Raw genomic sequence first — 13,400 nt, 5'->3', positions numbered from 1 at the left:
TTAAGGCAACTCAGTGTATCAACCTCCACGGCCATCTGTGGTGAACTGTAGCAGAACATGCCATGCAGTCTACAGGGGTCTCAGCGACAGGTGGCTTAAAATGCCTGTAATAAAAACAATTTAAAAAAAGTGTTCACAAAGGTTGGATGGCATACCATCCAAAATCCTAACCTGCTCCCTAGCCACACTACGCCTCAAGAGAACTCGATGAAGAGAAGAAGAATCAACTCTTAATGAGGTGATTGTCTCCAGGTGTGTGCCCGCTACTGGAGAGGCAGGGTGGAGTTTACCCGAGAGGGTGAAACTAGATTGTGGCATTACTAGGCCGAAAGCCTACCCATCACAACAAGAAAATGGATAACCACACAGGCTAACTAATTTAGTGAAATACAAGCTTAAATTTAAACAGCTAGCATTGTTATCAAACTCGAACCATCAGTTAATATTTAGTTTTATCAGAGTTATTAAGCAGCTAGCTATCAATACACAAACATGGTAGTTTTTTGTTTGTCTTTTTACTAAAGGGGACTGGGGCCAAACTCCTCTAAACAGATGAGAAAGTCTGAGCACATTGTTCAGTCTTCTCCAGAGCAGCCTTTACTGCCAGTTAACAATCTGAGGGGTCATCAGTCAGATGGACACCGAGCTTCATGTGGACATTAAGCCTTTCATTCACAACACCTCAGAAGAAAAACCTTCTGATATTCCCTCTGTCACGTCACAGAATACCAACAGCAACTTCTAACGACATTTTCTCACATCTGATACAAATCAGCAGATTCAGAGCAGGACTGAATTCTCTTCCTTTTAACATATCAGACATGTCCCACAGAACAAGCAACACACAGCATTGAATCAATCTGTCCACACACATCCCTCACACTGTCTTAATGTTGCAACATGTCTGCAAGGATAAAGATGGAACCACATCAACAGTGCTGTACATACTTGCAAATTGCAACAAACACATAACCCACCAAATGATCAGGAACATTAACTCAATCCAGTTATCAGCGCATATTACACTCAGCCTCCAGGAAACAGACAGGGTGGCCACGTAAACAGCAGATTTCCCCAAACTCAAGTTTTTCCTTTAATGCTCACCAGGTTTCACACATAAGTATGCCCACATAACTAATGAGAACTACAGGCTGTATTAAAAACATTTAATCTACTTAACTAACATAATAAGTATATTACACTGGAGAAAAATGCAAAGGAAAATAAAATTATACAACTTTATAGATTTGTTTTGGAAGAGTTTTGTTTTGACAACAACAGTAGATGGTGGAAGCTGAGGTTTTTAGCAGCTATAGCACCATAGAAAGAGCAGCTGGAGGCAGGTGAAGTTCTGCACACCCTTCAAACTCAGTGATTAGCTTCCTTTGGTAGCAATGCAGCCTTCTCTTTGATAGAAACACAAGTCAAAAGTTCAAACCCTTGTTGCCTGTTGGCGCCACAGAAAGGGGCAGAGTGACCTCTGCTGGTTGAGCTTCCACATAGCAAGAAGGCCTATAAAATATTTTAGGAAACTAAACTATGAATGAAATAATAGAAACTTAAATAAATAGGCTAACTGCGATCCTAAGCTACATATAACATTAGTTCACTTGTCTTAATCTGAAGTTACAGGTCACCAGTGGCCTTACAAATGTTTATTCTCCCTAACAGCCAGAGTTATTATTTTAAATTTTTATTTCAGTTAATTAAAGTGTTTTTTTTTTCGACACCCAGGTTTAGTTTAGTTTTATAACCTACTAAAAACGTTATTTTATGTTAGTTTTAGTCTAAAATCACCTCTTTAATTACATGGTACATGGGCTACTTTTATTTTGAAGGTTTTACCGGTTGCTTTCCCTTCCAAAAAAGGAATAGAACACGTGACTTCCGTTTTTCCGTTCACAGACTCTCTTCATTCTTTGTTCAAAAAGAAATTACGATAAAATGACCATCAAACCATCAAAAATGGTTATTTGGTTTTTCATTTTGAAACAAAAAACAGATAAACGATATTTTCGTTTTATAATTACAAATGAATTACAGATTATCCAGAGATACCCAGACCCTTCATGGTCTAACCACCAGCAAACTTGCTAGTATGGAGATAATGTGGATCACATTATCTCCATACTAGCAAGTTTGTTGATACAAAAGTTTATTTGCTTAAAATCTTGGACTGATAAATGCTTTCATTTTGGACTTTTTAGTCTTGAGTAGTTGAGCATAAAAATATACATCTTGTGTCTAAATTCCAAATAGGGAGGAAGATACAGCAAGTTAAAGAAGAGAGCTACAGCTCTCACACTAATAAAGAGCGAAGATAACTTAAGTGTGAGAGCTACAGCTCTCCTACTAACTAAAATAATAAAGAGCGAAGACAAAGTGTGAGAGCTACAGCTCTACAGCAGCTATTAATAATTTAGCAGTAAGAATCGCCATATGCAAAATACAAGACAGTAAAACCTGTGATGTACTATATTAGGGTACCACACAAGTCTAATATGAGTAGTACGCTAGCCATACTCTGTGGCACCATGTGCTACATCTCCAAAACAGTCTTTAACTGTAACTATTTCCCACATCCAAGTCCCAAGTAATACTATGCATATTTCTAAACATTAATCTCTCAATGCAATAAAAAGTGAACTTTGACTATAAAAAGGTTAAAACATCTAAAAAATATGAATGTAGGGGCCTTGTCTTCTTTCAAAATGGTCTACCAGCGAGCACGAACATATACCCATATCTCAGTGTGCAATTATCCAATTGGCTTAAAATTACACGAGGTATGTAGTAAAAAACACATAAGATATCAAGTATGACAATACATTATTTTTCTTGATGTAATTTGAACTCAAAGTTTGTGATGTGCTTAATAGGTATGTTAACCCTACAGATGTCTGTCTTTCTACTGAAAAGAATTTCTTTTTGATAGAATCATTTTATATAAATGTCAGTCCCAAATGAATGATCGTTATTTGCTCAGTGTCACTATCATGATGAAAGAGTCCTACATCCACACTTCTTTACTTAAGATGAAGGTAAACTTAAAGGTACAGAGGTATTAAAAGTTCTAGTAAGTAGATATATTGATTTACTTCAGTACCAAAAGGAAAAGGAAAAACAAAAACTGTATTTATCTAATCCAGATTTAATAGCTAAATAATAGCAACTGTCTTTCCAAACTCAGTAAAGAATGTGAGCCCTTCTTTTGCATTACAAATTCTGTCTGACAGGAAAGCACAAATCCTTTCAAAGTCATCTACACCATTCCATTCCTCAAGGCTGCAAGATTCACAAGAGGCACAGATTTCAAGAATGGTAACACAGGGGTCATAGGTCTAGTAATCATTCAAAATAAAATGTATTAACATCATGTTTAACAGCTTTAGGAACAACCGCATAGGTGAAAAACATGGTTGCACATGGACGTGACATGGAAATACAGTGTGTGCTTGATGCTGTCTTCTTTTAGGAATGGGACTGTAAGATGTGTCCTTCACAAGAAGCTCATGATGGTTCCCTTCTTCCCGACCTGGTGAAGCTGCAACGCGTGGAATTGAATAACAATCCTGTGAATCAGAAGAAAGTGCTTCCTTAGTGTACTTGAATTCCAATGTATGGAAGTTTTTAATCGGACTTTATTATTTGTAACCCACTGAAGACAATCCACAAATGTGTACTATGATCCACATATATTTAATTATCCAGAAATGTACATTTTTACATTGTGTTGTGTAAAATCTTATCCAGAAAAATACAGTGTAATCTGCAAATCTGCACAATTTATTTTGTACACACAGAACAGATTTTGCATAGTTTCGCCAGCCCCTCCTCTGGCTCTGGCTCTCTCTCACACAAACAGACCTGTTTGTGAATAGCCCCTCCTCTTTGTACACAGTCTGAATTAAAACATGAACATGCGCTGGAGTAAGGATTGTTGCCAGTGTTCTGATGATTTATGCTACTTTGCAGTTCTTTGTATGCGGTTAGAGGTTGGGGTAGGGTTAGATGCTATTGATTTGCATCGACTTTTCCCCAAAGTGAAGATTCCTGAATCAGTCCGGAGTTGAATGGTAGAATCATGAACACCGCAGCACAAATTTGTCCAAAAATAATGCATTGAAGTAAACTTATTAGCACACATGTAAGGATGTTAACGTTAGAATACAGTTGGTGAGGCTAGCATGCTGTACATAGCTGACAGCCAATATACTGCTTGTGCAATATAGACCTGGCTGTATAGCAGCGTCCCAGAGGATGCTGTCATACTTGACGGGAGGAGTTTATTACGCGCAGACAGGACACTAGAGTCCGGTAAGATGAGGGGAGGAGGACTGTGTGTTTACATAAATCAGTGGTTCTCAACCTTTTTTGGGCCAGCACCCTCTGTTCTTTATCCATGTCCCTTACCACACCCCATCAAAAGGGATGAAGGCTATTTGCCCGACATATTGTTGATTATTATTATTACTGTTGTTCTTATTTTTATTAATAACATTTAAAAAGCACATAACTGAATGACAAACAGCACATTTATTACTTTCCCAGGGGAAAAAAAGCCATTTGAATAGCAATTATATTTAATTAATAAATTAATTGTTCCTCCTAGAAACAGTGTGTGAAGCCAGAGACTGTTTTCTTGGATTGTGCAGGGTCTGGTGGTACTCCCCCACAAGATTTTGAGCATTAAAGCACAAATTTATGGTGGAAATCTTTTTATTTATATAACGGGAAACACAAAATCGAGGTGCCGCCCCCCTTTCCAAAATATTGCTTCTACATGTTGATAACGTGCAATCGTCTACTGCAACAAGAGAAAGAGAAAACACACAAGGGGTTACTTTTTGTTGAAAATTAGTGGGGACATAAGGGCTCAGATTAGGAATGTGAAGATAGCTCACAAGATGTGGAAATGCACCATATTGGTGTCTTGAGAACAATATGTGACAATATTTTAACACTGTTTATAGAAATCATCAATGCTGAAATATATTTGAGTGGGGGGGTCTGGGGGTCCTCTCCCAGAAAAATTAGAGCATTAAATACTTAATTTCCTGCACCAATTTCAGCCTTTCCTACATCGATTTATGGTGGAAATGTATATTTATATTATATTATTTATGTAAAGGGAAACACAAAATGCAGGTGGCAGGTGAAAATGTAAAATAAATTCAGAACAGAATATAGTGCAGTAAAGTGTTGCTTTCAGATCTGTTTCTCCTGTAGATCAACCTTTCTCATGTAATATCATCCCTGCTGAGTCAGCACACATGCAGGCATGATTTAGGTCTTCCCTCCTCTTTTGTCATGTTCACAGGGAGAAAATGGAAAACTTGGCCAAAAAGGAACTGCCAACAAGGTGTTAAAGTTACTGACTGGTGAATGCACGTTTTTGTGTCATTTTATAATCAGTAGCTTCAGCAAGGGTGATGAGACTGAGTACAGGGCCGTGGTGAGGAACTTTGGTCACATGGTAGCAGAACCATCTGCAGCTCACCAGTGAGCCCTGTTTCCATCCAGCGGGTCCCTGTGGACACTGTGGAGGATTACAACTACCTGGGAGTGCACAATGACAATAAACTGGACTGGACCAAGAACACTCAAGCCCTCTACAGGAAGGGCCAAAGCTGTCTCTATTTTCTGAGGAGGCTGAGGTCCTTCAACATCTGCAGGACGATGCTGAGGATGTTTTATGAGTCTATGGTGGCCAGTGCTATACTGTTTGCTGTTGCATGCTGGGGCAGCAGGTTTAGGCTAGCGGATGCTGGAGCTGGATTCTCTGTCGGTGGTGTCAGAGAGGATGCTGTGTAAGCTACATGTAATCTTGGACAATGTTTGCTTCACAACGTTCAATTTTTATTTATGGCATTTTACCGATACTCAGGTACACAGATTTCTGTAACTCATGTGACCCACATAATACATAATGATGTAACATAACGGCACAGGACAACACCACAGTGGAAGACCAATTCAGTACAGTAACGCTACTTGCTGCGCTCTAACTGTAATAAACTGGCAGTAGTGGCCTCCAGGTGAGCGCTGGAGTTTCATTCTTAGAGTTTTACGTTGCTGTGCTGCTTTAGCTGATGCTCCAATAAATTAGATGTAAAATTGTTGGTGGTTGAAAGCTTTTTGCTGCTTGCACAGTTTACAACAGATGAAGGTTCTCTTCATCTTATACTGTGACACATAATGGCAACACTTCCAGCTGAGCAAAGAATGCCTCTCTCCCTCCTTCTACATTCTTCTTTAGGTTTTTGGCTAACAGCTGACTTGAACAACATAAGGTCCGGTGCGCATTCACGTCCAGGATGGTGCTTTCTGGTCAGTACTAACCCCAGTTTGACTCTGTCTCGTGGCATCTCCCATGATGCAGGTTGCTGGCAGAGGCTGTAGGTGGAAGATTGGGTGGTGGCACTAGGTCAACGCTACCAGCAGTCAATCTACCTGAAGCGTACAACTCCCCGGGGCTCCTGCTTGGTCCCGTGGTTCTCTCCCATCTACAGCAGGCGGCGGCCCTTGGACAGGGTTTTCGCTGTGTCCTCAGGTGGCGCGCTCGCCTAAACTTGGCTGCCGTTTCCGCGGCGGACCAACACTGTTCCGACTGTACAGCGTGCCGGCAGGCTGCCTACTGCAGTAGTGGAGAGACAGCTCCACGGATTTAAAGGTTCGGACAAACAGTTTCCTCACTTCGTTGTTCCTGTTCTCCTTCTGGTGACTTCAGGCAGAGCAGACACTTATCATTGTGTTGAATTTGTACGTTAGAATAAGAAGAAGTAGTAATAATATACTGCAGGGGTCTGTAAATAAGTTTTGCATCAGAGCAATGTTTTCAACAATTAGATTGTTGATGAGAATATAAGATATAATATTGACTTGGATCAACATGTTCGAATAGATCAGTCAGTAAGCACAGGACTCACAACCCAAGGGTTTGAGCCCATCTTTTCGTCTCTTCAATAAATGCAACGAATGTTTCTCAGATTACGGCATGTGCTGTATGTTTTTGTTTTGATGTTTGATCCACATCCATCAACCTATGGACTCTACTCTGCGTTACCAGAAGTAGCTTCTAAAGCCCCGGTGCTGTAAGGTGGAGGTTGGAACCTGGGGCCGTTTTGTTACCAGTTAAGGCCAGGTAAGACACCGGAAATAATATCACATATCTGTTATTAACATTATACTTAAAAAGGTTTTAAATGCTTTTTAATATATACATGTGGTAACGTTATTTTGCAACACTAAAGTTAGATTTTGTTGAGACCAAAATTAACAGTTAACTATGAATCAGTTATTAACATTAATTACATTAACGTTTACTTACAGCTCAAACGAACAATTTGAAGCAAATCAATTAACCCTTTTACATAACGTTAGTTACGAGTTGTTTATTTGGACGTCACCTGATTATGTTACTTGTAATAAACATAATAAGCTAGCAGTAGAGTCCTTAGTTACATGATGGAAGCTGTATAACTTGTTAAACGTTAGCCATGGCTGTTTGCACGTTAATTCCCCACACCGCTATATTGAGTAACACTGCTGCTGTTGGCAGGGCTGTGTGAGATTATTGTCTGGAATAGGACACTTGAGAGAGAAAGGTACTTTTTATATTTGTCTCACAAGATTCTTGTTGAGGTTCGGATGCCACCATATCTGCTACTGAAAGCTTAAACTTCGAGTCTAAAATAACATTGCTACACAAAACTACTGGACATTTGACTTAAAAGGACAACACAAAAACATTTAAAGACAGTCTCCCTTGTTCCATTTTCTCCCATGTATGTGACATAATAGTGCTCTCAACATTAAAACACTGAGGCATCTTTTAGGAGAGCATCTCAAAAAATTAGAATACTGAGGAAAAGTTCATTGTGAGCATCAGAACCAGACAGATTAAAGGCTTCAGAAGGTGTTTTGAGTTAATTAGCTGATTAGAGAGCTCTTCTCGAGATTCACTTTTTGAATAGCATTACGTCAAAAAATTAACTTCACCACAATATTCTATTTATTAAAGAATCATCTGTATTGTTTACTTTATATCACTTGAAGCATTTATTACACATTTTCCTCCTAGAGTCACACTGTGGATCAGATGTCCCACCTGTATCTGTTGGTGTGGACTGACGTGGAAAGGCGTTCTTTCCTTCTGTTTACTTTGAGTTTTAAATGTTGCCCATATTTGTGTTATAGGTCCATTTAAAAAAAGATATGGTTTATGGTTCACATTGTAATACATTTTTAATATATATTAGCACTCCCTGTCTATACTATTTACTGAAAAGCTAATCATATATCACAGATAAAACATGAAACATTAAAACTGAACTCTTGCTAAAGATCTATTCTAGGATAAATTAAAAAGTGAAAATACTCCCAACATGTTTCACATGAAATGTAGAAAAGAATATATGTAGTGAATTTAGTGTGTGCAGAAGTATTTTTACTTTCTACCTTATACTTTAAGATAAATAAGCCACACACCCAGTAACCACAGACAGTATAACAGAGCCTGAAGTTCGTGAAGAGTGCCTTGTTTGCTGCTCTGATATAAGTCTAGTTTAAACACAGAATAATGTGAGCACATCCAAACCATCCTGTGGGTAAGTGCTAAAACAAAGAATGATCTGCACAGAGTAATTATGAATCCCACTAGGTGGTTTTTATTGTGACCTTACAAACTCTGAGGTTTCAGAGCTGATTCAATGTACTTTTGCATTCTATACAATGTAAGCCACACAAGACCTTCTCAGAGGTCGTACAGGGCTTCAACTATTCAGTGTGCAGAAGGCTTAATGTAATTTAAACAGGTGAGTTATAAAAAAAATCACCCGCCTCACAGTTGTCATAAAGGGCAAAATTAGCAATATACACTAAAACCATCTTTTGTACCAGGCTGTAAACATTTTTCATTCTGCTGTAAAGTACAGCATTTTAACATGGGTCAATAGGGATTGACTCCCTTTTTGAGCCAGCCTCAAGTGGCCACTCGATGAATTGCAGGTTTTCGGTCTTCCGGGAAAGCTTTAGCCTGGAGACCGGAAGTTGGCCGCTTGGGTTTTACTGAATAATTACGTAAATATCATTTCTTAATAAATATACCTAAAGAAACCTAATTTCCTGACTGGCTATTCTGCTGTCTCAGAAGAGACACCGTTTCTGCTGTGTCAGCCACCATAGGACTGGACAGATGGTTGCAATTCACAACCCTCACCACTAGATGCCACTAAATCTTACACACTGAACCTTTAAATTGTTCCAGTGCTTCTCCTACTTCTTCTCTGGAAACAAACTACACATTGGCTTAAGTGAAACCGTATTCGTCTCTGACCGTGAAAGGCCACTATCAAGCAGCTGATCTGACCTGGTGACCTGCTCTGGTGTGCTGTGGCCTGGCTTCCCCGCTGGTTAGTGCATGTACACACACACTCCTCCGCTGTTTTAAACTGTTTTAAATGCTTCCAATGATTCCAAACTAAACATAGGTCTATAGCTTTTGTTTATCCACACGATAGGGGAGATCAAGCTGATCCAATCTGTTACCGGCCAATTCTACCCAGTATCTCTAAAGCCTAGTTTACACTACACGATTTTTAGCCTGATTTGCCGGTCGGAGAGTTCGGGGACCATCAGGCTGTGATTGGGGAGAATGGTCGATCGGCGGTCTCCAGTTGTTATGTGTGAACTAGACAATGACACATCAAAACCACTCGCTGACACATTCCTGACGTCTGCCAGATATCTAGAATACCAAATTTCTGGAAGAGTCGGCCGACTCGACATCCACATCCAGCCAATGAGAGCAGGCAGCTTGCAGAGCAGGCAGCTACTTTTTCACTGCAAAACACATTTTACTCACCTCCAGCTCTCTCTGTAGCACAGATGATCCCTGCTACCTGCATGTGCTAATCCATCCTTTCACCCATATTTTTTGTCTTTTAATTGGTATCTTTATAATAACAAACAGCTGTTTCATGTGTAGGTTCACATCATTTCCTGTATAGCCGCTGTCAATTCGCGTAGTGTGTGACAGTGTCGCGTAGTGTCAATTTTAGGCCAACACTTTTTTCAATATATATATTAATGACCGCAAAGTGCAGGAGACTCACTTATCCACTTATAAGTGAGATGAGTTGGGTCCTCCCCAGAACAGGTTCTAAGAACAATCTTTCCATTGTATCCAGCTAGCTTTCTCTGACCTTCACCTCGTCCTTAATACTTCCAAAACAAAGTTAATGTGGTTTGATATGAAAAACACTCTCCCACCCTGGTGTAATTACCACAGTTGAGGATGTGGAACTAGCAAGTAAATACATAAAGATACTTGGGAGTTTGGCTAGACAGCACACTATATTACTCTCATCACATTACCAAGCTACAGGCCAAGGTCAAAACAGATTGGGGTTTCTCTACCGTATTTGGTCATCACTCAATCTGCTAAACTCACTGATTCAGATGACTATATTAACCCATGCTAGACTTTGGTTATGTCATTTACATGTGTGCAGGTAAGGGGCTTCTCGAGCGGCTAGATGTTCTTTATCACTCAGTTATCAGATTTTCCAATGCTCCTTAAAAGGACACACCACTGCAATCTATACACCTCCACTGTGTCTACTGGATATCACTTCATACTAGACGTAAGATCCACTGGTTTATGTTCACTTACAAAACTCTCTTAGGCCTAACCCCTCCGTATTTGGGATGTCTACTTCATGCTTCTTCTGTCACCTACAGCACCATGGATGTCGTTAAGCCTATTTTAGGGGGGCTGAAGCCACCCTAACATGGTCCTAAGCCCCCCCAAATTTTAATAAGAAAAATTATTATTATATTTTGATATTTTATTTCTTTTACAGTGCAGACATGTGCTCAACAAACAGAAGCAATATTAATAAATACTATAGAATGCTGAAAAATGCTGTATTTTGTCTTAAAATAATCTTTCTGGTTGTTTCCTCAGGTTCACAATTTAAATCCCTACTGCAGTCGGGCACTAGGACAGACATGGTGAAGAAAGATTGATACAGTGTAGTGAGTGATACAGAGTGAAACTGTAAGTCGTTGTTAGTGCTGAACTTAAGCTACATTTACTTTAGATAAAGGAAAGGGGATATTTTAGTTGTCTATGGAAAACACTAGTGTTGATAATGTAATATTAATTTTACCTTGTAGCGTATTTCAAAACAATATCAGTCCCCACATAATGTTGTTGTCAGTGAAAACGTAATGTCATAGTGTCCTTTTAATGCTGTTGTAAATCCTTCCATTCATTGACCAGATGGATATTGAACATATTTTAGGAGTTAGAAGCAGGAGATTGGCAGGGCAGCTGATTCTGAAGTCAGTGGTGGTCTACAGGTCTAAGGAAATGTGGGCTGTTTTGTTTTCTTCTAACAGACATTTGTTGGCAGGTCTAGGCAACAAGGCAAAGCCTAAACTAAATTATTTCATATTTTGCTATATTCTGACCAACAAAACTTTCTCCATTTATAGGCTGTAATAAATTAAATAAATATGTAGATGTTGCTTAAATGGCTAGGCTATATGTGAGCATATACCCACACAGGAAAATATAATAACAATAAAATATAAAAGCAATCATACATACTACATGTATCCATACATATAGTAATCATTACGTGAATCATTAAGTGAATTCCCCCCATGCAGCGTTGATGTGTCTAAAAAACCATGAGGAATGCACTAATAAATAAAACTCCATTCTACAGCCATCACTTTCATGCTGCTGCTTCTTCAAGAGTCCATAAAAGTTAAACCATTGTTTTCAATGTTTGCGCCTGCTGTACTGCCACGACACTGTCAGGTAAAAAAAACATTTTAGCATACCTGCTACTCAGGTGTGTCTTTGTGCTCACTTTGTACTGTCACTAAAAAAGCCACTTTTTAAGCGAATGTTCATAATTTGTTCACCTGAAGTCTTTGTTGAAGCATTGAAGTACACTTACACTTACACTATGTTGTTATAACAATTAAAACAGAGTTATGACATTTTTGCTAGGCTAGCTAGCAGTACTAGTTTACAGTAATGTTAACATTAACCAACCAGCGTTAGCAGCTCTTTGAATCCTGGTCAATGAGAGAAGCTAGCTGTGGTACCAGTGCCAAATCTGATTAAAAAAAAACGGACTGGATAAAATTAGATTGTTGGATTGGATTGAAAATGGATTATTATTTTTTCCATCTGCATGTGTGTTGACTCAGCAGGGATGATATTACATGAGAAAGTTGATCTACAGTAGAAACATATCTTAAAGCAACACAGAATGACTGAGAGATGCACAGACTTGAATTCTGTTGAGTTTTTGATTTTGAATTGTCATTGTATACTAAATACAACAAAATGCAGTTTAGAGCAAAACAATGAACTTAGCAGCTTTAAAATAGAATATAAGCAATGAGGATTTCTATAAAACAGTGTTAAAAAAACATCACATCTTGATATTTATATTAGGGCTTATTATAGAGTTAATGCATTAATTAATTAACACACATTAACACAGTTTTTATTATTATTATTTTGAAAGTCCGTTGCTCACTGGCTCTGAATACACATCCAGTCAAACCATGGGTCACAGGAGGGGTGGGATGTTGATCAGCCTGCAAATCACCCACCCAAACAAGCAGTGGAGGGAGGCTTCGGCAGACTACTTGAATGCGGGTAAGACAGTGCTCCGCAAGTAAACGGCAGGTGCTCTCAATAGAGTAACCATGGCAACGACTTTCTGGAAACTCACAAACAGCGAGGATCAGTAGCTCTCCAATGATTTGTGCTGTGCGTTGCACACAAAAAGTTAAAGACAATTCAATTTGGAGAAGACGAGACCGACTTCGGCTCTGTGTAAAAACTTCCTGACTGATGAAAACTTAAAACAACAACTTCGGACCCAGTATTTAGCGGAACTCCATCAGCTGTATGCTGTAAAAACACACTGCTGCTATTTCAGAGCAATACATTTAATGCCGACATATGATCTCAGGCGGACATTAGCGAGACTTGTGTGTACTATCCAACTGTTGATTGTGATTTATTGGTTTGCAAACAACGGTGGAAAAGAGAGGAGCAGTCATAGAAAAACAGCCGACATGCTGATTTAAAGCCAGTAGTACTCGCCCATTCAGAAATTCCCCTGCCCCCAAAGTACCGGTACTTTACTACACCCTGAGCAGGGACTTTTTGGGGGGTAATATAAAGACCCTAGAACTAAATTTAGACCCTGGTCCCTCCGGTGGAAACGCAGTGAGTTCCTTCAAAGGTTCCTATGTTGTGGGGACAGCCCAGCTGACGGTGAGTGTCCTGGTTTTACTTTTTTTTCTCACTTTATTTCACCCATTGTTTTGCTCTGCCTGCCTCCCTGTGTTCTCCTCTTCTC

General features: G+C 39.2%; 1 protein-coding gene and 1 pseudogene across 1 annotated transcript in view; one reads left to right on the top strand and one right to left on the bottom strand.

The window, feature by feature from the left end:
• The window catches only part of LOC119914378, a 267,025-nt pseudogene that overhangs the window by 193,879 nt on the left and 59,746 nt on the right, over nt 1-13,400 (top strand).
• The window catches only part of LOC119914429 (D-dopachrome decarboxylase-A-like), a 29,090-nt gene continuing 18,821 nt past the window's right edge, over nt 3,132-13,400 (bottom strand). Inside the window, exon 3 of the mRNA XM_038733731.1 lies at nt 3,132-3,572. Within this exon, the coding sequence (XP_038589659.1) occupies nt 3,500-3,572 (73 nt within the window). The 3' untranslated portion in view covers nt 3,132-3,499. The remainder of the gene's footprint in view (nt 3,573-13,400) is intronic.

This window comes from Micropterus salmoides, unplaced genomic scaffold (genome assembly GCF_014851395.1).
Source record: "Micropterus salmoides isolate LMB-PRFRI ecotype aquatic unplaced genomic scaffold, ASM1485139v1 Ms_hic_scaffold_1, whole genome shotgun sequence".
Classification (NCBI taxonomy): domain Eukaryota; kingdom Metazoa; phylum Chordata; class Actinopteri; order Centrarchiformes; family Centrarchidae; genus Micropterus; species Micropterus salmoides.
Note: the sequence above shows the minus strand (reverse complement) of the source record. Positions and strands in the feature narration are given on the sequence as shown.